The 27,806-nt window shown below is 37.1% G+C and overlaps 1 protein-coding gene and 1 long non-coding RNA gene across 4 annotated transcripts in view; both read left to right on the top strand.

Annotated features, from left to right (window-relative positions):
* LOC146873140 (uncharacterized) overlaps positions 1 to 21,490 on the top strand; it is a 49,980-nt gene extending 28,490 nt beyond the window's left edge. Inside the window, exon 2 of the long non-coding RNA XR_014981914.1 lies at positions 21,016 to 21,490. This is a non-coding gene — a long non-coding RNA (uncharacterized LOC146873140). The remainder of the gene's footprint in view (positions 1 to 21,015) is intronic.
* A 450-nt stretch (positions 21,491 to 21,940) lies between these two features.
* sfl (N-deacetylase and N-sulfotransferase sfl) overlaps positions 21,941 to 27,806 on the top strand; it is an 89,451-nt gene continuing 83,585 nt past the window's right edge. For all 3 annotated transcript variants that reach the window (XM_085655668.1, XM_035874184.2, XM_035874185.2), the window contains exon 1: positions 21,941 to 23,209. In XM_085655668.1, the coding sequence (XP_085511794.1) occupies positions 23,037 to 23,209 (173 nt within the window). In that variant the 5' untranslated portion in view covers positions 21,941 to 23,036. The remainder of the gene's footprint in view (positions 23,210 to 27,806) is intronic.

Genomic DNA, 27,806 nt, shown 5'->3' on the forward strand with positions numbered 1-27,806 from the left:
TATGCAGAAAATATGGAAGCAACAAGGAGCTTTGAACGTTGTCTCTCGTACGACACGTTCGAAATTTCGAGACGAATTGCGCGGCCTTCTCTCTATGAGAGAGAGAAAGAGAGAGAGAGAGAGAAAGAGAGATAACTAACTGCAAACGGATAGATAGCGCTCGCGGGACAGGAAATGCAAACGCATTTACTTCGTTGGCACACTCGAGCTTCTCCTGACACAGATACATACATACATATATATATATGTGTGTGTGTGTGTGTGTATATACGTACGTTCGTACATACATATATATATATATATATATACATGTATACACAAAGAGAGAAGTTCACTCTGCATTCTAAACGTCTCGTTAATTTTGTGTTTCCTACTTGTCTCGTGAAAGTCAACTCGGAAGTTCTCCAGTCTGATTTATATTATTTTTAAAAGGGACCGAAGAAATATAATATAAATACCTCCTACATGTTAAACAACAAAATTCATACCTCGTCGGTTACGACGAGAGATTTTGAGTTAAAAATTAGAGAGAACGTACTAAAGTGTTTTGTTCTTCATTATTTTTGTTTTTCTCGATCGTTTAATTACACTTACTTATTTTACTTAGTTACTTATCAATTAAAATATTTCATTCCGATATCGATGTTTTCATATCGATGTCATTCGAAAAATGGAGAAAAGAAGAAAGTAAATGTAAGCACGTAATTAAGTTTTGAATCTTATCTTTTCTCGATATAAAATCGATCGGTAGGGGGTATACATGAGGATATCAAGTTGAATCAACTTCTTTACGTTAAAGAAAATATCGATACTACGACGAGGACGACCCCACGGCGTTTTCGTACGTAAACGTAATTTATGTCGTCGGTTGGTTTGAAGAAGAAGGCGTGTGTAACATCGAGTCTCTTATCTTCGAATCGGAAGCAAAGCAACGATACCACTACCACTAACACTATCACTACCATAACCATCATCGGTAGCCTCGAGCCAGTGAGCACAAGTTTCTCTCGTTTCTACGGCCATCGAATTGTCAAGATAACTCGCTCGAGAAGTTACCGATACGTGAGTTCACTCTTCCGTTTATATCTCTCTTTCTCTATCAGCCGCTTCCTCTCTCTCTCTCTCTCTTCGATTCTTACTCGTTATCTTTTAAAACGATTTCTATATATTTTAACAATGAACATTAGATAGATCGAAATTCCAGCAATTTGTTAACGAGTTCGTTGAACCGAATCGAACCGAATAGAATTTATCTATCTAAAATGAAATACGATTATTTTTATGAAAATCTAGTTATAACTAATAATATTTATCAAACGGTCGACCGACAAATCCTGTGATATATATATATATATATCTACCCTTTCTCTCTTTCTATCTATCTATCTATATATCTATCTTTCTTTGTCTCTCTGTCTTTCTCTCTTTCTTGTAATTATGACAAATGGCCGTACGCGCTTATGTATACTTTTCTGTGTACACACATAAATACATGCTATTCGTTTTCCTTTTTCTACCTCTATTAGCGATTAGAACTAGACGCGTAGGAAGGCCGTACTGAGAGTGCACGCGAGCAAACGTTCTCTTCTTGATTTCGTTCCCTTTATTACGTGAGATCGACCAACTGATCGACCGACCGACCGACCGACCGACCGACCGACCGACCGACCGACCAGTCGACACGGCGTTTTATTGGCCCTTTTCGTTCTCGGTAGCTTTTCGTCGCGGTTAAATTATAGCCGTCATCGTACTCACGACGAAACGCTATTACGAAACGCCCTTTTAATGTTACGCGAATCGGGTTTGTAAACGGCCGATACGAATATACATAAAACGTCAGAGCGTGTAAATATACAGTTTGCACGTGTTAAAAAGGCGTGGATCGTAATCGTCCATATATACGATTCCATATATTTTCTCTCGATCTCTTTTCGTAATATATATATATATATATATATATATATATATATATATATATATGTATGAGAAGATTAAAAAAAAAAAAGAAAATGGAAAAGTATATATCATATATACAATAACCTCATCTAGGGATGAATCTTGATATTTTCTTATCGCGTATATCGTTTATTAAAAAAAAAAAAAAAAAAAAAAAAAAAAAAAAAAAAAAAAAAAGGAAGAAGAAGAAGAAGAAAAACGCGTCGCAGGTCGGGTGGCTTTCTCTTCCCCGTAAATTCAAACTTAGACAAGACGGAAATACCAGTTGGGCGAGAGATCGACTTTAAAGTTCGGCCACATTCTGAACTCCATCGATACGGGCTTATCTGACAAAAGCTAAATCGTTTCTTCTACGAACAATCAGGATCGGTTCTCTGAGGTATAGAGGAGGACACTGTGGGATAACGAATCGTAGCGCTAAAGACGATGAACGATAATGTTCGGCCGTTCGAGTTATCGATCGGCAAGTGGGCCTTCCACTGGAGGATGGATCGCGCGCATAGGAGGATTATATCGAGAATGACGTAGGCGTGCACAAGAGAATGGAAGATAGAGATAGAGATAGGGAGGAGATAGAGATAGATAGATAGATAGATAGATAGATAGATAGAGAAAGAGAGAATCTTGAAGCTACTATATATCTATGTGGGCATGTACGTAAATATATATATATATATATATATCGCGAAGTATAGACTTTAAGAAAAAAAAATTCTTGGTTCAATGACTCGAAGAGCTTACGAAGAGAGAGAGAGAGAGAGAGAGAGAGAGAGTCTATGCTGCAATAAATGAACTTTACGACACGCCGATGTGGACGACGTTCTTTTCTTCTTCTCTTAAAATTTTTTTTTCTTTCTTTTTTCCTCCCCCTATTTTTTTTTGCCCCCTTCAAACAAAGTACAACCCCTTTTTCCGATCATTATATAGCTTTGAAGTACTTGTGTATATGTATGTGTATATATATAACATATATATATAGACACAAAATAGATCTACCTCGTCTCCTCGTTAAAAGTTGTCTGGCATCGATTCTTGTTTTTAAATCATCGCTATTATTATTTGTAATATATATATATATATATATATATATATATATATATATATATATATGTATGTATGTGAAAAAAATCGAGTTTATGATCTCTCTCTTTCTCTCTCTCTCTCTCTCTCTTTTTCTCTTTTTCTCTTTCGTTCACTTTGATAAACCATTTTGGTGGTACGTTTACAACGATTCGATTTATTTGAACAAATTGCATCTTCGATCGAGACTATAAACCGTTACCATTCTCATATTCAAAGCTATATACATACGTATAAATAAATATATTTATATATATATATGTATAAACATATATACATATATATATATTATCCATTTACACGTTTACATGTATATGTATATATATATATATATACATATATATAGTATGAAGATATATCTGTATACGAAGTAACCATATATTCGCGGCACTCGATGGAACTTCTCCAAGGATACATTACGGTGTTCCGCTTTTCTCCACTTACACGATTACATGATCTCACCGCTTCTGATATAGCGTTACGCGAGAGACACCTTCGTTAACATACTATATATGTAGGTATGTATACATATATAGGTATATGCGAACGAGCAGTAGAAAACGTGTTTCTACGCTTATGTCATACGAAAATAATATGATTACGTTGGTAATATTACTCTCTCTCTCTCTCTCTCTCTCTCACTCTCCCTCATTTCCTATCGTACGATAAAATCGATAAAATTCTATTTTGTTAACGGTGTTTATATTTGATTGCTTTATTAGCATTATGCGTAGATCCATGAGGCAACAACAATAACATCAACAACAACAACAACAAGTTGGGAAGGGTTGCGTGGAGGAGGAGGAGAAGGAGGAGGCTGCTGGCCTCGTTGGTTATGAAACGGCAATTAGTTATTATATGGGGTAGATAATACGCGCTATTACCACCATTATTGCTATCGTGTTTGATGGTAAACGTGTTAGTTCGACGTACCGAGCACGCTATTGGCAACGTGGCACCATTTATGGATACATATTCTTCGATCGAAAAGTTTGTTTTCGCGGTCACGGATAAATCATAATACTGCGTTAATAAACGGGAACAATTAATAAATAGTTCGTTACTTTTTGTCAAACCATATATATATATTTTTTTTTTGTTTCTTTCTTCTTTGTTCTTCTTTCTTTTTTTATTTCTCTTTTTCTTTCCATTTATTTTTGACATCGAAACGTATATAAAAACCGATTGCATAATATCTTAATATCGTGAAAGTTATTATCGTCGGGAACATTGGGTTCGAAGAGAAAAAGAAGAGAAAAAGGAACGATTATGAAAGGAGATGGAAGAAAATAACAGGGGATTCTTAACGGGTGTTCAAGAACTACAAATAATGGCCCAATAGACGTTCGCACTCGTTGATCGTCGTCGACCAACGATATACATATATACATATGTTTGAAAGAGAGAGAGAGAGAGAGAGAGAGAGAGGGAGAGAGAGTTTCGAGTAGTGGATATTTGTATCTATGGCGTAGAGATTTCTCTTTACGGGACGTAGATATTTACTCTCCTTGTTACGCGAGATTTATTCGATACAATATCGTAACGTAATTGTGTCTGTATATATCGATCCTTTTCTTTTTGTTCCTTTCTTTTTCATTTTTATTTCTTTTTTCTCTTTCATTTTCTTTTTTTTCTTTTTTTTTGCTTTTTTTTTTTTTTCTTTTTCCACTCCAATCGTATATATGAAGTGATCATTATCGTTCGACGACTTCATTCGAGTTTGTTCGAGACATCGTCGAGTATAGATAATAATAATGTTCTTTGCAACTGTTGTGCACATTTTCAATGAACTTGAGATTGATTGGATTTGTCATGATTGAACAATTCGTACCATTTGATAATATTTTATTTCGATATTCTTAGTGGATCTAATCCCTCCCTCTCTCTCTCTCTCTCTCTCTCTCTCTTTCTTTTTCCTTCTTAGATTCGTCTAGAGTAACTTAAGGGAAGAGTACCTAATCCTTAGCTGGGAAAGATACAGGATCGTTGCAGTAGGAAGAGAAGGAAAAGAAGGAGGTGATAGTGGTGGACGAGAAAGAGGAGGAGGTGGATGAGGAGGAGGAGGAGGAGGAGGAACGTTTTAAGCGACAACATCGCCATGGAGGAGTCGTAAATCCACGTCGAGAAAGTTCGAAGACGATGAAGAGGTACGAGTCAAGCTCCAAGATGCAAAAGGAGGAAATGAAGAGGAGAGTTCTTCGCGGTTCTGTCCGAAGAAACAGAAAGAGAGAGAGAGAGAGAGAGAGAGAGAGAGCTGCGGTGAACTAAGAAAGAGAAAGATAGAAGATGAAGAAGAAGAAGAAGAAAAAAAAACTGGTGCATTATCCGAGAAAATCAAAGTTCTGCTCTCAGAAAGATTTTTCTTTTGTTATATGAGTTTCGATGGATTGATTGTTTTTCTTTTTTCCTTTTTTCTTTTTTTTTTTTTTCTTTCTTTATCTTCCTTCTTTCTCCTTGACGGATTTTTTTCTTTTTCTTTTTTCTTTTTTTTTCTTCATTTTATTTTTTTATTTTGTTATTCGTCTTTATTTTTTATTTCTTCTTATTTTTTTCCTCTCTTTTTTTTATTAATTTTTTTTTCGTTTTGAAAAAAAAAAAGAAAAAAAAAAAGAACCGATGTAGTTCTGACAATCTCCTTTGGAATATAATATTTTCGAAGAACATGAAACATCCTAACATACCTTCTCGTCGTAACGGGATCGTTCTAAACTTTCCAAACTTCAAGCAACAAATGCGAATTCAAATCAAGGAAGAGGAGAGAGAGAGAGAGAGAGAGAGCGAGCGAGAGAGATCATTGAGTTTAATATGAAAGCTGGGACACGTTCTTACAATGATTATAATCGTATTCCACAAGCGTACGAACATTTTCTACGATTAGTTAACGTTATCTCCTACGAATGATCGTAGTAGATTTTAGAGAATCTTGTCGGATATTTAACCGGTATCACCTTCTTCCTTTTTCGAAATAGTTAAGTCCTTTCGAAATTTTCTTTTCTAGCAATTAACGTACCGTGATCATTACCGGTGTTAATTCGCACGAGTTCCGAAGTCGACTTTAGCGTTGAATTAACACGTAACCACCGTACGTATGGTTTAGAAAGTAAGAGAGAGAGAGAGAGAGAGAGAGAGAGAGAGAGAGAGAGAGAGAGAACTGCGGCGAGTTAACAGCGTTACCGGCGCGTCGATATGATCGCAATTTCAGCTTACAACCATAATTAACGCGAACTGCATAGCCGAGCACTTGAGTGGGCAACGCTAAAACGTACTTTGCCAGCCATTAACTGCGAGAGAGATGTGAGTACCAGCACCGTCCCGTCGTGTGTCGACCGAATGAAAGCTCGGAAAAATCACGGAAGTGACGTCGAAGAGGTGAGAGAGAGAGAGAAAGAGAGGGTAGAAGGGCAGGAGGGAGAGAGAGAGAGAGAGAGAGACCCCTCAGGTTTCTTTAAAACGTCGTCGTTAATTCTCTCTCGACGGGAATTAATTCGATGCATTGTTTATTTTTTTTTATTTCTTCCTTTTATCTTCTTTTCTTTTTTTTTTTCTTTTTTTTTTTTTTTAATTTCTTGTTAAAATTTCTCTCTCTCTCTCTCTCTCTCTCTCTCTCTCTTGTTTTACTTTTTCTCTCTCTTTTTCCTTTTCCCTTTTTCTTTTTTATATTTCAGAGATTAAGTTGAGTATACGACGATTATTTATGAGGCTCCGACGAAATACACGCAAAAAAAAGAAAAAAAAAAAAGAAAGAGAAAAAACATTTCTAATCATAAAAAATATTATCAATCCTCTTAATACCTTTCAGATATGTTGGCTTTCCATTTTTTAATATATAATTTAAATATCATTTTATGACAATTTGTTTTATTTTATTTGAAAATAATTTTTTTTCTCTCTCTCTCTCTCGCTCTCTCTCTCTCTCTCCCTCTCTCTCTCTCTCTCTCTCTCTCAAAACTAAAACACATTTCACGATAAAATAAAATAAAAAGAAAAAAAATAAATAAATGGCAAAAAGGGATGTGAAAAAAGTATCTTCATTTTTTAAGAGAAATATGTTAATTTGAAATCGGTACATTTTTCGTAAATTATTATATAGGTTATTGATAAAATTTATCAAATGTTGTTATCAAGGTTCAAGCTCGAACGAAATCAATGAAAGAATATAAATTTTTTACAAAATCCATAACGATATACTCCTAGTAGTCGTCTTTTAACGATAGTACACCTTATCATTTAGTTATATTACTTTATTGACAGGAGAAAGTAAAAAAAGAAAAGAAAAAATGACATTTCCTCGATCTTGTGCAACTATTAATTTCGATTTTCTTCGCTTCTAGAAACTATGAAAGACGTGGAACGGTCAAATAAGAGAGAACAGATGAAAAGAGAATAAAAGAGAAAAGTGGGCAAGTGAAGTGAGTTAGGTCTTATGGGATTTCTTCTGGGGTCATAGAACCGTTGGGGGGAGGGATGGTGGGTGTGGAAGGAAGGGGTAGGTGCATTTAGGAGGAAACCTTACCTACCGTACCACTTGTCATCTTTTCATTGGCAAAAATTCAACGAAAGAATGAAATACGTAGCTCTCCTTCAACATTTATTCATTTCAATGAATTTTCGCATCCGTGATATTATACGCGCTATTCGATTTAATCAGACGTATAAAATAAGAAAAATTAATTTTTAATCAAGATAGAATTAGTTGTTGGGATTAGAATTAGTTCCCGATGAAATTATAATATACTTTTCTGTCTTAATATATCTGAGTCAATGAACTCGAAACTTATTGGATTGCATTAGAATCTTATGCATTTGTGTTAATATGCATATACATTATATCACATAGAACATACTATATTCATAGAAAGAGAACGAGAAGGGAGGATATATATATATATATATATATATATATATATATGTATATAACATGTTTACTTATATATCATATATACATATATGTCACATATTATATATATGTATATATGAGACATGTTAACTTCCATAATGTATATTGAGCTTGCTGGGGTTGTTCGTCCAAGGATTATTGTCTCCCTTTATAGGATATACAATATTCATTCGCTGTTCCATCAAAGGGATTCTATATCCGGTTTGATGTAAATAACCGTACGTCCAGTTTTACAATAATTTACTTACTAGTCAGTGTTATATGTCATTTCGTTGCAATAAAATAGAAAGGAAAAAGAAAAAAAGAAGAAGAAGAAGAAGAAGAAGAGGAAGAAGAGGAGGAAGAAGAATAAGAGTAAAAAAATAAAAAAGGGAAAACATAGGATGAAAATCTTTTTTGTTTGTTCTTTCCTCTTCTATTTTTTTCTTCTTCTTTTTTCTCTTCTTTTTTTTTTTTTTTCGTTCATTAGCAAGACTTCATGTTACCTCTAATATAGCTCGTACATGAAAAATCGTAAAATCAATATTTATGTATATTTCATTGGATAATCCATTAGCAGTTTCACCGAATTTCCTATTTCCTTCTTTTCCCTTCTATTTCTTTTTCTTTCCTTCCTTTTTTTTTGTTTTTTCTCAAACATTTTTTCGTCACGATTTTTCCACCATTTTTACATACGCCAAAATTATTATATATATATATATATATATATATATATATATATTTTCTTTTTTTGTTTTATTTTGTTTTGTTTTGTGTTTCTTTTTTATTTTTATTTTTTTATTTCTTTTTGTCCGTTACGATGAGAAGATTATTTACAGTTCAAGAGGGTAGCATTAGCGAGGTAATTATTTTCTCTGTCCTTCTCTATCTCTTTCTCTTCCCCTCCCTCCCTCCCTCCTTCTCTCCGTTCTTCTCACAATAAGAAGTCCATACAAAAGCAAATTTTTCTAGAATGAATATTACTAACAGATTTTCGTATTATAATATACTTAGTCTTATTAAATGTGTTAGTACTCGCCAATAAGTAATACGTATACGGACTTATATTTACACACCGTCATATTTACAAATGAACTACGTATGTTAACTTAACATTCAGATTATTCCATTCTTTGCTTTTAACTTTTTCATGGTGATAAAATTTATTTTCCATCCTAGTAGTAGCCAATTGAAACGTATACGTCATTAAATGTTGATGATGATCAAACTGTGCATGACAAAAAAAAAAAAAAAAAAAAGAAGGGGGAAAAAGAGAAAAAGATTAAAAACCCGCGTGAAAAATATTTATTTTTTTTTATTCTCGTTTTCTCCCTTCCCCCCACCCCCCACCCTATCTCCCCGCTCCACCCAACCCTTTTTTTACCCCCTTTTTCTCTTTTTCCTCCTGTCTTCTTTCTATCCCCTCCTCCCTCCCCCGTTTACCTCGATCCTTTTCCCTGGTGTTTGATGGTCGACAGTCTTTTACTTTTCTATTTCTTAATCCTTTGATCCTAGGAGCTTATGTGCACAGAGAAAGAAAGTCCGTTCGAGGTTGCACACAGACAGAAAGTTTTAACGGAAGTTTCATGATTTAGAGAGACACGTTCCTCGCGAGTATTTCGACTTATATACTTTACAACGAATCCCTTCGACCGATATGTACTTTTCGATCCTTTTTTTTTTTCTTTCTTCTCTCTCTCTCTCTCTCTCTCTCTCTCTCTCTCTCTCTCTCTCTCTCTCTCTTTCAAACACACACTCACTCTACCTCCATCAAAGCTATTAAATTTAAACGATGTTACAACCGAACGATAAAGCTCAATTAATACGTTTTATAATTTTCTTTATCTTCGTTATTACCTTTCTTATTTGATCGTTGATGATTTCTCGATCGTTATATAATCCGTTTTATAAGGCAAATCGATTAATTCGACTTTTTTGATTCTTTTTTTGTTTCTTTTCTTTTTTCTTTTCTTTTTCTTTTTTTTTTTTTTCTTTTCTTTCTTTCTTTCTTTCTTCCTTTCTATTTTTTTTTTCTCTTTTACGAACGAATAGAAAATAATTTCTTTCAAAAAGCCACTGCGATATTAAATCCGTGCTCTAATGTTAATCAGTGCGATAATGCAATTCGACCGACAATAGCAAGGCCTTTATGCTCATTTACAATTTTCATTTGAATTTATATTTCAAACGGAAAATTTTCAAATGCAAATTATATCGTTTCATCGTTATTTCTTCACTTTTTGTTTTGCGGAGTTAATCGATTTGACGAGAATGAACGGGTCACACATTATATACGTATTTATATGTTCGAATAAAAGTAAATGAAAATAATATTGAGGAATCGATTGAAGCGTTAAACGTATGAGAAAAACATTTTCTAATTCTCATTTCGTAATAAATCGATCGATTGGCAATGACATCGTGTTAACGTCGACGTACCATCTCGTAATTTGATTTTCGTTGGTTCTTATAACGGGCGAGAAACCGACAGGTGAATTTTCAACTATGGTGACGATGCCGTTTACAAGCTGGCGCCCGCGTTATGCGCCCAACTAAATTAGCATTAGTTTCTAAAATCCTCGCTCTTAGAGGGAGGAAACCTCCTTCCCTCCTTTCCACTCCTCTCGTTCCACTCTCGTCCCATCTTTCCCGAAGGAATAGCTGCTCGAAGTACTGAGAAAACACTTTTGTATGGGTACTTAGTTAGGCTCCTTAAACTACACTACGCGCAACCTTTTGACTTAGTCGAAAGGGAGATGAAAATCATTGGGTCGAGACGTCCTTGACTATTATTCTCTATTTTCCTCTCCATGGAAAATCCGCAATTAATGCGTTTATCCACGAGAATCTTAATGAAAACTTTATAAGCCTTTCTATTTCGTTGGTTTAACGTTTTCTTCGTCATTTACGACGATAATGACGTTTAACTTAAAGACCAAAGTTCATTCTTCATAAAAGAGGAATTAATTTTTGGCTACGCAAAAATCAGAAAAAAAAGATAGATAGATAGATAGATAGATAGATAGATAGATAGATAGAGATGGGAGGAAAGGAAGATAGAGAGACAGAGAGAGAGAAGCGACAAGAAAAAAGAAAGAAATAGTTATCATTCTTTAACGATTTTAAATGATTGTCGACGCGTCGAACATATCGCGTTTAACAGCCACACCCATTGGCAAAAGATATCAACCGGCCATATGATAGCCATTACAAGGTGAACTCGAGGAGAAACCGTCCGAAGCTTCTCCGGTCCTCTTTACTAGAAGAGAAATAAAAGCCTCTTCTCTCTCTTTCTCTCTTTGTCTCTCTCTCTCTCTCTCTCTCTCTCTCTCTCTCTCTTTAAGAAAGTAGAAAGGTCGGTGTGGAGCTCACGAAGGAAAGGAAGAAACTTAACGCTACGTGGCAAATCACGAGCAACGAGGAAATCTCAAGTAGAGAGAACAGCCTTTCTTCTCTCGGATTTTCCTTCGCAGTAGTAAAAACGACCCTCGGAGGCAGCACCGTGGAAAAACGATTTAAAGAGTTGTTTTATTTCCGGCTACCCTTCCGAACGTGAGATCTTCACGATCTTTGATTTTTATCTTGGCTATCGATCGTTTCAGAAATAGAAAAAGATAGAAATAGAGATAGAAAAAGACAGACAGACAGAGCAAGAGAGATAGAGAGAGAGAGAGAGAGAGAGAGAGAGAGAGAGAGAGAGAGAGAGAGAGAATAAAGTCGGCAATCGTAAAATATTACTTAAACGTTATTTGAAAGATTCAAATTTTTGTTTGTTACCCACAAGTTCAATTTTACATAACACACATAGAAAGAGAGAGAGAGAGGAAGAAAGAGATAGAATATAGAGGAACATTTTCGATAAAAGCTAGTGTGTGTCCTTCCAAAACGTTGTCGACCATACAAAACGGTGCGTCGAAATGGGTAGTGTCGCTGACAGATTGGGTCCAGTTGCGGTGAGCGAAAATATGGCGGCGAAATTCGTGCAAGTGAAGGTGCGAGGGGGGGGGAAGGAAAGGGATAGTACAAGAGAGGAGGGTTAGGGGCAGGCCGCAATCGGCAAAATTGCGACGTAAAAGCCGCGGGCTGGTGGACGGAGAGAACGCGCGACATTGCATGGTCCTGGCGCGGTTCGACGATAATGAAACTATCGTGGTTGGTGCTGTGACGTTATAAAAAAGGGATGAGAGAGAGAGAGAGAGAGAAGATGGGAAAAGGAGGAGAGAAACGAAAATGAAAAAGAAGAAAAAAGAAAAAAAAGAAGAAAATAGAAACAAAGAGGAATCTCTACGCGCGTAACGACGTACTATAAAGATGTTTAAAAAGGGTTACCGAGTGAAATCACTTACAACAAAATTATGAGGTGATGTTAATGTGTTGAAACTTTAACAAAACGTAACAAAAATCATTAAACTTCTTCTTTTTTTCTCTTCCTTTTTTTTCTTCCTCTTCTTCTTTTTCTTCTTCGACAAGACAATAGTTGATTCTTACTATTATTTAATGAGAAAAAGAGAGAAAGAAAGAAAGAGAAAAGAGAGAGAGAGAGAGAGAGAGAGAGAGAGAGAGAGAGCAAAAAAAAAGTGTGGAAAAGCTTCTTTCACTTCAGTTTCTTCTCTCTTTTAATTGGTTTTAACCAAAGCTAATATCCTGCGGTCATGGCTCTACAAGACATTGGAGTTACCAACGTCATCAACGGATCAGAAACTACTTTCCTCTCTTGTAAACACCTCACTGAATTTCGTCTTAACAGCCGTCTCTCTTCGACACTTTTCTTCCCTTCTAACTCGGCCGTATACACGCTGTCGGCCCGTTTACGTGTCGATTCCTCCTCCTTCTCCTACTCCTCCTTCCTCCTTCTTCTCTTCCCTATTTCCAGTTTCTTCTTCTCTTTTTTCGCCACCATTCTCTTCGCACTTATAAACACACACACACACACACACATTCTCTCTCTCTCTCTCTCTCTCTCTTTTTCTTCCTTTTTCTTATTTCCTTTACTCCTTCCGCGAGACGAAACATCTCGCGTAGGTTTCGTGGACTCTAAGAAGCAGTCAACCGCGTGGAAACTTGAAAAAGCTCGCCAACTCTATAACGGTCTTAGTTTTAGTATCCTCTTATGCTTTTTCTTTAACACTTTCCTCTTATTTTTCTTCTTCTTCTTCTTCTTCTTCTTCTCCTCCTCTTCCTCCTCCAACACCTCTTCTCGCTCCCTTTCCCACTTCTCTCTTTATTTTTCCCCTTCTTTTTCGTCCTTGCGCGTTCGTACGCCTTCGTGCGTTCACGAGACAAAAAAAAAAAAGGGAGACATTTATAACAGATGCTTTTCCACGCATCCATGCGATGCAATAATCTCGATGCAGATGCGTTCGCTGACTTTTACTAAATTATTACTTCTTTCTTCTTCGTCTCTTACTTTTTCTCTTTCTTCTTCTTATTCTTCTTCCTTTTTTCATCTTCTTCTTCTTCTTCTTCTTCTTCTTCTTCTTCTTCTTCTTCTTCTTCTTCTTCTTCTTCTTCTTCTTCTTCTTACTTTTCTTTTTGTTTTCTACGTCGCGAATTATTTATTCCTCTCACCTCCAAGAAAACATCGACCCACTCGATGCAATTTATACGCTTACCGTCGTTTCACCTCAAGACTAAAATTATAAGCACAACATCGGAGTACATTTCTTTCCTTTTCTTTTTTCCTCTTTCCTTTTTCCTCATTTATTTGCAATTCGCTGCATTTTTTTCTTTCATTCTTTTTCTTTCTCTCTCTCTTTCTCTCTCTCTCTCTCTCTCTCTCTCTCTCTCTATACAAATATTTATGCTTCTCGTTGTTGTAATGAAAGAAATAATAATAATAATAATAATAATAATAATAATAATAATAATAATAATAATAATAATAATAATAAAATATATATATAGGCATTAATATTTTATTCAAATCAATTGTTCTACAAATCTACAAATTGATCAATCGGAAAATGTGTATTGCTCGGATATTCGAGGAGAAGTATATCTCTACGTGTTTGAAAATGAAATATCGTTAGAACAATGATAATTTATATGCGATACAAACTGAATTGCAAAAGCCGAAGGGGGATCAATATCGATTCTATCGCAAGAGGAACAACACGGAGATCAGAGAACGACAGAGACAGAAACAGAAAGAGAAAGAGAAAAAGAGAGAGAGAGAGAGAGAGAGAGAGAGAAAAAGTGAATGAGCTAGGAGTGAAGAGGAAAGGGGGAAGCGTCGAGTCCTCGTTTGTTCATCGTATTTAATTTTGCGCGTCCATCTTGTACCCGTTCGAGAGACGAATTGCTCCGGAAAGCGAGAGACAAGCGTACTGCGGGATGCTTTATCGCGTCCGGTCGATGCGGCCGGGTTTCATCGCGTTCATGGAAACGTATCGCTTGGTCGAACCGGAAAAACAAAAAACAAAAAAAAAAAAAAGCAAAAAAAAAATCCTATATTCCAGGGAGAATCGTAATCCTACTCGTCAAGCTCGTTTTGACGTTTGTACGTGACGAACGATTACAACGAGATTCCAACACCTGTTTATTTCCTCCGATCAACCAATCGAACGTATCAACTCATTTTACACAGGGCTCTCATTGTAATCTCTCCCACAATTTATTATTTATTTTACTCTTTTTTCCCTTTTTCTTTCTCTCTCTCTCTTTTTTTCTTTTTTTTTTTTTTTTTTTTTTTTTTTATCTCTCTTTATTTTTTATATTTCTTTTTCTTGTCTTTTTTCTGTTTTCTATCCTTTCGTATAATCATTTCGAATGAAAATATTTCCTTCGAATAATCCATTAACTATTAGAGAAAGAATACGATACTACGTATATCACAACGTTCACACCTATCTATTTGTTTAAGATATAAGAATCGAGTGGGAGAAAATGGCTTTGAGATGGAATATTAACATTTGATCTTTCGCTTCCTAAACGTTGAAAGTAAAATGGAGCGGAAAAGAGTTATCGGGATAGTCCGTGCGTCTGAGAAACTAGGAAGGAATCTTTTCCGTTTGCAGCACTGATGCAGTGATACCTAATAAAGTGTATCACGATATTAGTCGCCATATCCTTGGGGAAGTATTACGAGGGTAGACAAATTTCTCTCTTGGGAAATATGGATTTTGTTTTATCTTTTCTTTTTCTTTATCTTTTTTTTTTTTCTTTTTCTTTTTTCTTTCGATGAAGATACGCACAACATGTCAACGATGAAGAGCAAAAGAAGAAGAAAGAAAGAAAAACGTAATCGAACTTCGCATAACACATGTCTCTTTTGTTTTCTTCTTTTTCTTTTTTTCTTTTTTTTTTTTTTATCTTTCCTCCCTCTCTCATCGTTTCTTCCTGCATTCCTTTCCTGCAATTTTTTCTCTCCGCTTTTTTATCCCTTCCTCGGCCTGCTCTCACCCCACCCCAGCCCCCGCCCATGGGGCAATTTTGACAGGACCATGCGTATAAGTCGCGTTCATGATCGATCCCACGAAGATTTACGTTCGAGTTTGTCGCGTTTCGAATACGTTATTCGAAACGACCGAACGAAGAATATTTTCCACGAAAGTATTTCGCGTCGTTCTTCTTCGAAAAAGGGACTCCGAAAAATTTATTGCGCCCGGCAATAAAGATGCCTTTCCGTTCTGACACCAGCCCCTTTCTCTATTCCTCCGCCCCTCCTCCTAAATCCCCTTGCCCTAGACTCCCTAGTGAATCATGTTACCGAAATCCTGAACCGGGGCTACTTTATCGCCCTTTGCGTCTTGTATTTTCTTTTTCTTTCTCTTCTTTTTTTTCTTTCTTTCTTTCTTTCTTTCTTTCTTTCTTTCTTTCTTTCTTTCTTTCTTTCTTTTGTTTTTTCGTTTTCTCCTTTCTGTTTTTTTTTCTCCCCTCTACCCCTTCCCTTTCGATCGTTCCGATAAACTTCGCTTTACGATTTCTACGAATTTCCCAATGCGATAACTTTGGCGCCCTTAGTTATTATTACTTGTCGAGCAAAGTCTTTTTATTTTCTTTCCTTTTTTTCCCCTCATATTTTCTTCTTCTTCTTCTTCTTCTTCTTCTTCTTCTTCTTTTTTTTTCAACACGAAAAAATATTTTCTCCATCTTTTTCTCTCTTCTTTGCTCTTCGTATATTCTAAATAAATAAATTAAATATTTCCCGTGTTTTTTTTTTTTTTTTTTTTCACGGAACGTACACACAGGGCCGATGATAAAGGCACGTAAAAACTAACATTCTTAACGACGTTACAAAAAGAATTAGCCTGTTGACTTGCTGTTAGATCGTACTTTCAACTCTGGATATTAACCTCGTGGAGCCATCGTTTTGTATAAAGGGTGAGCGAAAAAGAGATAGATAGATAGCTAAAAAAACGCGAGAGAGAGAGAGAGAGAGAGAATTCAGAGTCCGTATTATTACATGGGAGTGCATTTGCCAGATTAAAATGCTATTGGGATGCATCGAAACGCTTGTAAATATGCGCTCGTAGATATGGTTACGTATGCGTGCGTGCGTATATGCATGCGTGCACGCGTGTATGTAAAACGGATATCCTAGACCGTCGACGATCGGAGAATAAAATTCGATCCGTTCGATAGGTGGATCCATTGGGTGAAAATGGATCTAATAATTCCAGCGAGAAAAACAAACGTTTCATAGCGGGCTTATTTCTCGTTGATGGCTCGTTCGAAACAGTAAAGTTAGGCGAATCGTGACTAAGTGAAAAGAAGAAAGATGGTTCTAACGTTCGAACGAATAATCGGGAATGCTCGCGTAATCATCTCGAGTCGATCGAGCAACTTCTATCTCCTTTTTATCTTCCTCCTCCTTTTTCTTCCTTTTTTTATCGGTCATTTTTTGCCTGGCTGCTGCTGCTGCTGCTGTTACTACTACTACTACTACTACTACTACTACTACTACTACTACTACTACTACTACTACTACTACTACTACTACTCCTGATTCACCGACCTTTAAATCAATGCACGCTATGCATTCAGTTAACGATCTTCTATCACAAAAACGAACAAAAACTAGAATAATTCGGATTAAGAGTGAATGATGCAACTAAGTGCAAGGTACATTTCGAATAGAATTTTTCTTTCTTTTTATATATATAACTATACATTACAAAAGTAATTATTCGCAGTTTAAATTTATATATATATATATATATATATATATATATATACACAAACGTACATGTACACGTAGTTAGTTACGTATGGCTAAGTAACTTTAAGTGTTCTCGAAAATGTTCGATAATCGACGTGACGTTGATTATATGCATGCAAGGAAAGAGGAAACGTTAGTGAATTCAAACAGGGTGAATACGAAAATGGCTGTCTACTTTCCATATTTATAGGATGGGTGGTGGATGGGGAATGGGGACTGGCTGTACGCCCCCATACATTGGCATAGATACCCCTCGTAGTGGGACCTCTTTAGAGACAGTCTACTCCTCAACGACACAAGGGGTTCCAACCCTCCGACAAACCGAATCCTCCTCCACCACCATCTCTTCCTTATTCTCTTCCTTTTCCTTTTCCTATTCCTACTTGCTCTTTGCTATGAAGCTTTGTAGCTTCGACCAAGCCATATAACCCAAACAGTATTATCGTAGACGGCTCGTCGGATTATCGCGACTGTTCGTAATTCGATTCGTCGAAGGTAATTAATGCCCTTTATGTCTTTCTTCCTATGTCTATGTATTTCATCGTAAATTTATCTATTAGATATATATCTTTCTTCCTCTCTTTTTATCGATACAAAGAAAGAGGGAAAGAGAGAGAGAGAGAGAGAGAGAGACAACGAAGTTATCCATACGTCGACAAGAGTTTTAATTAAATCCGTGAAACTCGATACGGGCGACACTTCATTCTCAATTGCTAAAGCAATGATCGACGATCCAATAACGTTACTCGAAAGCATGTTAACAGATACCGTCGGGTTTGACCACGAAACTAGTTTTATACGCGTCGCTTTTGTGAAAGTTGAGAAATTTTCAAACGTGAAATAAGAAGAAGAAAAGAAGATATATATATATATAAAGAAAGAGAAAGAGAGAGAGAGAGAGAGAGAGAATTGGGGAAGAGAGGAGTCTCGAGTCGCGAGGGGCCAACTGCAGGATGGTAAAAGCGCGAAGGCATTATCGAAGTTCGTTGGAGGAGTTTCCTCTTAACGAGGCGTTCCTCCCACTCGCGTAATTAAATTCCATCCCTCTGGCAGACATCGAGTGTGCAAGCAAGCAAGCAAGCAAGCAAGCAAGCAAACAACTAAGCAACCAGCCGAGCTAGGCTTCGTGTGCCGTTCTTTCACGCAAGAAGAAGAAGAATAAGAAAGAAAAAGAGGAAGAGGAAGAGGAAGGGGAAGAGGAAGAGGAAGGGGAAGAGGAAGAGGACTTTTTCAACGTCGACATCTAATGCCATTTTTTATTCACTCACTTGTTCTCTCTCTTTCTCTCTCTCTCTCTCTCTCTTTCTCTGTCTCTCTTTCTCTTTCTTTTTCTTTTTCTTTCTTTTTCTTGTCCTCTGCGAATCAACCGCATTCTTCGGTAGATATCAATATCTTTTCCGTTTGCCGGAAAAAAATGTCAGGTCAGCTCTCCGGAGAGCGAGAAAAAGAGAAAGTGTTAGGAGAAAGAGAGGAGTGATGGAGGAGAAAGAAAGAAAGAAGAAAAGAATGAAAGAAAGAGAAAGAAGATGATATCCTTTTGGGAGACCTCATTCTCATCTTCCTCTACTCACCATTTCCTCCCATGAAAACGTTTTACTCAGCTACTATTCAACTGCTGGTATATTCCATTTGATATCAAGCCATGATTTTCCTAAAGCCGATGAAAACTTTCAAACCCCGAGGATATACAATACTATGCACTAGGATTCTTTTTCTCTTTTTCTATTTCTGGTGCAGGTGTGCGCAAAGAGAAAAGGATGATGCGGAAAGAACAGAGAAAGAGAGAAAGAGAGACAGAGAGAGAGAGAGAGAGAGAGAGAGAAGAGTGAGAGAAAGAAAGAAGAAGAACATAGAGGAGACAACGTGTGTATTGCCATGGGGTTGGCACCAGGCATTGATTAATGGACTTCTTGTTGGAAGTACGCGAGCGCGTTTCGAAGCCCAGCGAAAAAATTGCTCAACTGCAGTCGAGAGGACAGGGGCGCATATACAACGAGAACGACAATGACAACGACTACGGCTACGACGACTACGACGACGACGACGATGCTAGCTAGAACAAAAGCATGCTCGATTAATCGGAGTCGTTCCACGCGCCTCCGTGATCGTTCGGTCCGTCGTTGTTGTTTAATCGCGAGCGAAGGGCAACGTTGGCGGTTGATTAAGAACTCGTTGAATCGATACCGACGCTCGTTTATCACGAGATCGTATGCTCTACCTATCTACCTACCTATCTAGCTAGCTAGCTAGAAGCTACCTACCTACCTACCTACCTACCTATCTATATCTATCTAGCTGTACCTACCTATCCTCGTTATTTTTATCCTTATCCGTGTATTTTTTTTTTCTTTTTCTTTTTTTCTTTTTTTTCTTTTTTTTTATACATCATGTACAAGTTTGGTATGTCACTCGCGAATTTTTTTCTTTACGGATTTATTAATCCCCGTAATTGGGTACGTTCGTCAATAAACCAAGGGCAACTTTATTCGATAAAACTAGTAATATCTATCGTAATGTGTTTTTCTTTTTCTTCCTTCCTTTCTTTCATTCTTTCTTTCTTTCTTTCTTTTTTTCTTTTTTTCCTTTAATTTTAATTTAATTTAATTCAATTTTGTTATATATTATATCATTTTATTTTATTTTATTTTATTTTATTTTATTTTATTTTATTTCACTTTATTTTATTTTTACGAGTAAATAATTTTGCATAACCACGAACAGGTAATCGTATTCGATATCACTTTGTATTTTATAGCTTCGCTAAGAGCGCTTTTTTGTCTCTCTCTCCCTCTCTCTCTCTCGCTCTCTCTCTCTCTCTCTCTCTCTCTCTCTGTCTCTTTGTCTCTCTCTCTCTCTCTTTTTTTTTTGGTCTCTTTATCTCCGATGAACCAGCACTACGTTCTTTTATATATCCAACCGCTGGCTTGTTGTTGATTATTTTCAAAATAGAATTAACGACGAACGTACGCGTATTCGACCACAGAAGAACACACCTTTTATATTGTGCGATAAACGAATCGTCAAAATGAAACGAGCTCGTTTTTACGATGAGTATTTCCCGTTTTTTTTTTCCCCTTCTTTCGTTGGTTCAATAGGAATATATCGATTTGCGTTTTGCTTCTCCATGAAAGGATCAACTTGTGGGTAAATACAATCACGTTTTCAATGTTCTCGGAGATAATAATAAACCGTATACGTTTTCTATCTCTCTCTCTCTCTCTCTCTCTCTCTCTCTCTCTTTCTCTCTTTCTCTCTTTCTCTCTTTCTCTCTCTTTCGCCATAGATATCGACGAGTTTCGTAACTAAAATATAAATATGCCGAGTTGAGTACGATTCCATAGTACGAGAAAATAGTACGTATTTAGCTACTCACTGAAAATGTTTTCAGACGGTGATCCTACATATGAGTCCTCTAAAATATCGATTACGTAGGTATTCCTCCAATCCCAACCTCATCCACACCCCTTCTCTTCCTTGAATAGAATCAAAATCTCTACGCACCCCCTCTGGCAAATAATAATATTAACGTCCATTAACTTCGGTATCACTGCCGCAAATTGAAGTTGATAATTAACGATGGAGTCACATCTAGCTATGTATTACGAGTTTCATTATGGAACTAATTAACGTAAACTAGCGCTGAGTCGTGCATATTTAATAGTGAAACTTTACAGGGCAAAATGTATAACGCATAACGCATTCTTACGCCGTTAAACTTTCCGTAGAGACGAGGACCTTTAATTTAATTAACTGGTAAACCCCCATATAACAACAAACAAACGACCTTTCGTTTTTGATAATATTGAATATACGAGTTAGAAACTGACGTGGTTATTTTCCCCGAGAACGTACGCTCATATTATACGAATTTCATCTGGTCGCGTAAGCGATATAAGTATTAATATCAATATTCATGGATAACTTTGTTCTTCGATTGTTACAGAATTACGGATCGAAGAAGGTCGGATCGATATGCGGACGTCGTGATATCGTGTGATCGAGCCAATCGACGTTCCCTCGAATGGGCTAAGAGCCGAAAATCGTTACTCCGTGGAAACGCCGAGGCTCTACATCGCCCTTAATTGACAGGAAGAGAGTGTGTGTGTGTGAGAGAGAAAGAGAGAGAGAGAGAGAGAGAGAGAGAGAGAGAGAGAGAGAGAGAGGGAAGGAGGGAGAAAGGAAAAGAGGAAGAACCATCAAGCTGGAAACTCAAGCGTAGAGTCAAGAAATAACGGAAGAGGGAAGAGAAGGAAGAAAAGTAAGAAGAAAAGGAAGAGGAGAAGAGCGGGGGAGATATCTGGAGCGGCGTTTGAAATTTACGAGTAACTCGGTGCTCTTGCAAGTGTAATAGTATCTTCGAACGAGAGAGAAAAAGAGAGAGAGAGAGAGAGAGAGAGAGAGAGAGAGAGAGAGAGAGAGAGAGATAGAGAACGAACGAACGAACGAAGGAAAGAAAGGAAGAGAGTGAGAGAGAGGCACATGGCATAACAAATGGTCCCCCGTAAAACCAGCTCGCGACTGTTAAATGACACCGGAAGTACCGAGCTAAGAAATACACGAGGTATCTAGAGCGATTCGTGCAATACTTTTGTATCCTCTCGACAGTTGTTTCGTCACTTGCTCGTAAAATTCGATATAAATAAATAAATTTTTCATCGAATCATCGACAATAGATCGATAAGAACGACAATATGATTTCCTTCGATCATGAGGAAATCATGATTGGACGTAATCGTTGTTATTAAGAGGAAAGAATTTTTTGATTGCCCGATATATTTTTCTCTCTTTTTTCTTTTTTCTTTCTTCCTCGTTGTTTTTTTTTCTCTTTCTTTTTTTTTTTTTTTTTTTTTTTATTTTTTTTTTTTTTTTTTTTTTTGAAAAGAAATATGAAGATCATCGGAATGAAAGATCGTAGATGAGCAAAGGTCCGTGAAAAAGAAATATTAGAGAAAGGAAGGAAATAAGGAGAAGGAGAGGGAGTGGAAGAAGAAGAAGAAAAAGAAGAAGAAAGAAAGAAAAGGGGGAAGAGAAGAAGGAAGAGGAGGAGGAGGAGGAGGAAGAAGAGGGAGAACCATCAGGTCCAGCAGAGCCAGATGGGTTAAAGGCGAAACGCGATGGAAGGCGCGATTCCGTGCCGGTGGATGCAAAAGGGCGCTGTTCGCACTGCAACCGCTGCCCTTTCGGAAGCGCAACAAGTGACAACGCCGTGGTGCTGCTGCTGCTGCTGCTGCTGCTACTACTGCTATTACTGTTACTCCTCCTCGCTCACCAGACGTCATCGGCTTTATCCAGAAAGGAGTCGAGAGGATTCGATTCCGTTGACTTGAACAAAGGAGAAATAGAAAAAGAAATAGAGAAAGAGAAAGATAGATACGGGTCAAGGATCGTTGGCAAGCTCCGTTAACAGCGTACCTACTGGGATGAACTTCTTACGAGCTATCCAAAAAAGATTATTTCCTTCTTCGTCCTCCTCATCCTCATCCTGCTCTTTAACGGAGAAATAGGAACGAACGGTCGAGAGTCGTTCATGGCGACTTTGTCCTGAGAGACTCGATGAAACTACGTCGGGGAGAAAGACGATTGCCGAGAATCTTGGAGGATTCTTGGTCTGGAATCCCTTGGACTGTGCCTTGAATCTTACGTACGATAGACGACAGCTCGTCTGATCTCTCAACGAGCTTCTTCACGAGGAGTAAAAGAGAAAAGACGCGAGAGAAAAAGATAAAAAAAGAAGAAGAAGAAGTGGGAGGAAGAGAAGGAGGAGGAGGAGGAGGAGGAGGATCGGCAGGATTTTTATCTCTTGTATCTTTTTCACCTCCTTTTTTTCTTTCTTCTCTCTTTTTTTTTTTTTTTTTTTTCTCTTTACCCACTTTGTCGTCCACTTTCTTCTCGTCGTCGTCGTGTCTCTTATAGTGATTTCGCTCGTTGTCGTCGTCATCGTCATCGTCGTCGTCGTTGTGGACGATGGTGATGAAAATCTCCGCTGTCGAAGCTGGCGTCGCTCTGTTGGGCGCCGTCGGTTCACGTTGCGTCGTAAAGCAGGCGACGGTGAAGCGATGCGTCGCGGCGCTCCTTCTCGTCTCCATCGCGAGCATCTTTTATTACACGCACTATGTCATCAGCAGTCCTCTCTCCAGGTGAGTTACCTTTGTTACGTTCTTTCTTTTTTTTCTTCTACTATTTTTTTTCTTTTTTTTTTTTTCTTTTTTTTACCTACATAACACCCCATCCAAATCCCCTAGCCGCCCCTTTACTTTTATTCCATATGTACCGCGCCGCAATCGTCCTCTCTTTGTAATTGAAAAAATAAATCGGTTTGTAATCTATAAACGCACATGCGTATGCACTGTGCGTGTATGTGTGTGTGTATATATATATATATATATATTCATTTCAGAGCAGGAAATTTTTCGATTTCCATCGAGGTTCGAACGGGCAACGGGCGGTACGGGCAAAATCTGTAAACGTGGCACCGTGTATGTTTCGCTCATTTGCAAGTAAATTGCTCGTTTGCAGATTCGCGTACGAATTGTATGTATGATTTTAGCATCGCGCCCGGCTTGGTCTTTCGAAAGACCGCGTAGTAATATATAGGAATATTCTGAAACTAGTATACAACTGAACGAACGCTCTGCCGAGATTTTGATTAAAATTACGCGACTATACGAAATCGAATTGAATTCGAACATATCGTAACGTGTATCAAATGCTCGAGACGAGAAAAAATTGCTATGGATGACCACCGGTGACGATTCTCTCTCGATTAACAATGAACATTTCGAAAAATAATGGAAAAAAAACGATCGACCGTAATCAATGCGCTTGCGCGTGCACGTTCACGCGCTCACCTCTCACCCCTCACCCTTTCTCCCTTGCTATAGTTTAATCGAATTTAATCTTTTTCTAAACATCGCTCGTTCAATTACAATTGACACGCTTCTTGCAATTAAGAAAATTCAAGAGAGAGAGAGAGAGAGAGAGAGAGAGAGAGAGAGAGAGAGAAAGAGAGAGAAAAGAGAACTTGAGAATTCAGTTTAGCTCGTTCAAGTCGTTCACATTAATTTGTCGATTTTGCTTGATGGTTTTTAATTGCCACGTGTCCAAAGGGGAAACGGTAGAGAGAGAGAGAGAGAGAGAGAGAGAAAAACAGATTAATTATGGGTAGACTCGAGTTGTCCGCGTTCTCTTTGACCATTGACCATAGTTCGTAACAACTTGAAAATACAATCGTAATGTCCTGGGGCCGTCGTACGTAGCGTACAACATTATTTCCAGTGAGGGAATCGTTGATGGGTGCGCTGATGATGGTGAATGTTCAAAAGTCACCATAGCATCATGCATATAGTCCCATAAATTTCTTCCAACTTCGTAGATTACTTCGTAAGCGAAAGGAAGACACAGCAATTAAACGTTTTCCTCGTTTTTACGTTTCTCTTTCGTCTCTTTCTATCTCTCTATCTCTCTCTCCCTCTCTCTTTTTCTCTTCTTCTTTATCTTTCTCTTTCTCTTTCTCCTTGTCTAAATGACGTGCAGCTAGCTCCCTTTCAACATCGAGTGACCCCTAGCAGCGGTCAACCGCCTCTTTCTTTTGCGGCCTTCTTCGCTTGGAACCGTGTTTTTATGCGGATGAAAAGAGGACGCTCGCTCGCATCTTTCTCTCTCTCTCTCTCTCTTTTTCTCTCTCTCTCTCTCTCTCCCTTTCTCTCTCTCTCTCTCTCTCTCTCTCTCTTTCTCTCATGTAATACACGTCGACGCCCCCATAGAAAAACGCTTCGTCGCCTCTATATTAAAACGATGTGGAAGAGAAAAAGACAGAGAGAAAGAGAGAGACAGAGAGAGAAAGAGAGGAAAAGGGAGAGGGAGAATAAAAAAAAGTGTAGGTATGGATAAAGTGATTTTATAAAAACTCTTTGAAACAACAAGAAACTAGATAAAGTCACTTCGATAAGAGTATGTAGATATATATCGAGTGAGAGAGATAAAGAGAAAGAGAGATATATAGATAGATAGATAGATAGATAGATAGAGAGAGAGAGAGAGAGAGAGAGAGAGAGAGAGAGATAAAGAGACTGACGTTGTTCAAGAAAATTCATCGATAATACTCTCCCATATATCATTTCCATATCTTTGAAATATCTCAAAATATCTTTTGATGAGGAACCGTTATATAATATATAATATATACGTATGTATATATATATATATATATATATATATACATAGTAGATTTGAGAGCACAAAGTCGTGGCTTGATGATTTCCTCTCAGTGAAATCCCGTAGAAACGATGTTACTTCCCCGTTAATATAAACGCAAGCAGAATTCTAGGATATCTCTGAAAGCCGAAACTACGAACTGGCGAACTAAACGCGAGGACGAGTAGTTTGTGGACTCGGCAAATTGGTGGGTGCCTTCGACCGAGCCGACGACCCAATTTAAATCAGGATATACGCACGTACTACACCCTCGTCTAGCACCCACACACGTCATATATTTCCGTAATGTAACCGGTCTAATCCCAATTTTCCTCGATCTCTAGGACGACTCTGGGGCTTCGTCCTAATAGTCGTCCGCGGCAGAGACACGAATGAGAGAAATTGAGAAAGAGAGACAGAGAGAGGATTGAGGAGAGACGAAAGGGTAGTAGTCTTCTCTCCACAGTTAATTAGAGGAGTCGAATGACCCAGAGAGAGAGAGAAAGAGAGAGAGAGAGTCACGCCGGCATTCATCTTGACTCGATATGAACGTGGAGTCTGCCTTATGCAAGATAATCAGATGTTTGAATAGATATGATGTTGTCTGTCTCTCTATCTCTTTCTCTTTCTCTCTCTCTCTCTCTCTCTTTCTCTCTCTTTCTCTCATTTCTTCTTTTTACATTTATTTTTTCTACGATCAATTATTTCCACCCAAATAAAATAATTTATCTCAAATGAATGCATAACGATTTTATCTTATACTCTAAATTTAATAAGATCTTACCGAGAAATAATTATTAATGAAATTAATTAGATTGAGCTATTATCGGTCATTCTTTATTCCAGAGAAAAGTTTCAATAGAGCGAACAAATTTTCTCACGAATTCGTTCGACTTAATAAACTAAACAGTTGGATTTAGATCGGGATTGAAAGTTTCGTCTTGTGCGGATTGATGGTAAACCTTTCGAAGTGTTTTTAGACATTAATATCCTAATGATTTATGATAGTCAAATGGAGAACTGATTTTCACGAACGAAAATAGGAAATGATTATTTTTAATGATACGTTTACGTTCGATTTGAGAATGGGTTTTTTTTTTTTTTTTTTTTTTTTTTTTTTTTTTTTTAATATATATATAAAAAGGAAAATATTTCAATGTTATCCAAATCAATGTACCCTTCGGTGTTTTGTATTTTGTTCGATGAAACGATCTCGAACTATCTCGTTTCGATAAAATTGTTCGCTCTTCAAAAGCGGCGAAGTGGGCAGCGAGGGAGGGAAAGGGTGGCGGTGGTAGTGGTGGAGGAGGTGGGGGGGGGGTGTTTCACCGTAAATCGATGTTGTACCGATACAAGAGTAAATCAATCTTGAGGGATAATCTATGATCACGTGGATATTCTCTAAGCAATTCCAACTCCGGAATAATCCGTCGTCAATCACGAAACCTAATATCCCACTATAGACATTGACATACAATTTCGCATCCCACGTTGGCAATCTCCTAACCAACCATGTGCCTCAAGCTAGATCGTTCTAGCTTTACCTTAACATCTGCGAAACTGAATCGACTGGTGGACTCGGTGAATCAACATTAACGATACTCAAGTAAGTATTCTAGATCTGTATAAACCTTTATCATAAACCAAATGATCAATGAAAATTTATCAACAACAATAACAAATCTCATAGGAATCGAATTGTTTTTTATTTCACGATGGTCACGTATTAAATGGTGTTTCATCGTATCTTTCAAGTTTGGAATGAAAGGATTGTTAAAAAAAAAAAAAAAATAAAAAAATAAGAAAGAAGAAGAACAAAAGAAAAAAGAGATGAAAAAAAGGATAGGAGAAAAAAAAAGAGATTAGATACATTTCATTTAATTTTTCTCGTCGACCTAAAATATATCCAACATATGGACGGTGTACGATCGAATTTCGTTCTCCTTGAAACTCGTTGTATATATATCGCATTCGCTTACGGTCGATCTATTCGAGAACGTACTCGAACGCGTACTCCAACAAGTTGATTCCGAGGCGTCAGACCGAACATATTTTTCTACCGCATCGAAGTCGAATCACGCGCGTAACCGTAATACTTACCGTCTTGCCTTCTTCTTCCAAGATGCAGTCGCGGTTTGACCTAGTTTAGTATCGCGAGAACTAAATGACGAAGAGTCATTATATTATTTCGCAAAGAGAATATATTATTTCATCGTATAAATATTATTACAATTGAGGTTTATTAACATGACCATTGTGTTGTGATACGTGGATTTTTTAATCGACCAAGAATTTCCTTTTTTTTTTTTTTTCTTTTCCTTCTTTTTTTCTTAATCCAAAAAAGAAACAAAAAAAAAATATATATATATATACATAAGAGATATAAAGTGATTAAAATTGATAAGGAACGATCGTTTACAAATGATATAAACAGTTAAATGAAATAAATATAATAAGATATATGAATGCAATAGTTAATAGTATTTAATAAAATACTTCTTTTTTTTCTTATAATAATAATAATAATAATAATAATAATAA

The sequence above is a fragment of the Vespa mandarinia genome, chromosome 3 (genome assembly GCF_050613455.1).
Source record: "Vespa mandarinia isolate Hongniang chromosome 3, ASM5061345v1, whole genome shotgun sequence".
Lineage (NCBI taxonomy): Eukaryota > Metazoa > Arthropoda > Insecta > Hymenoptera > Vespidae > Vespa > Vespa mandarinia.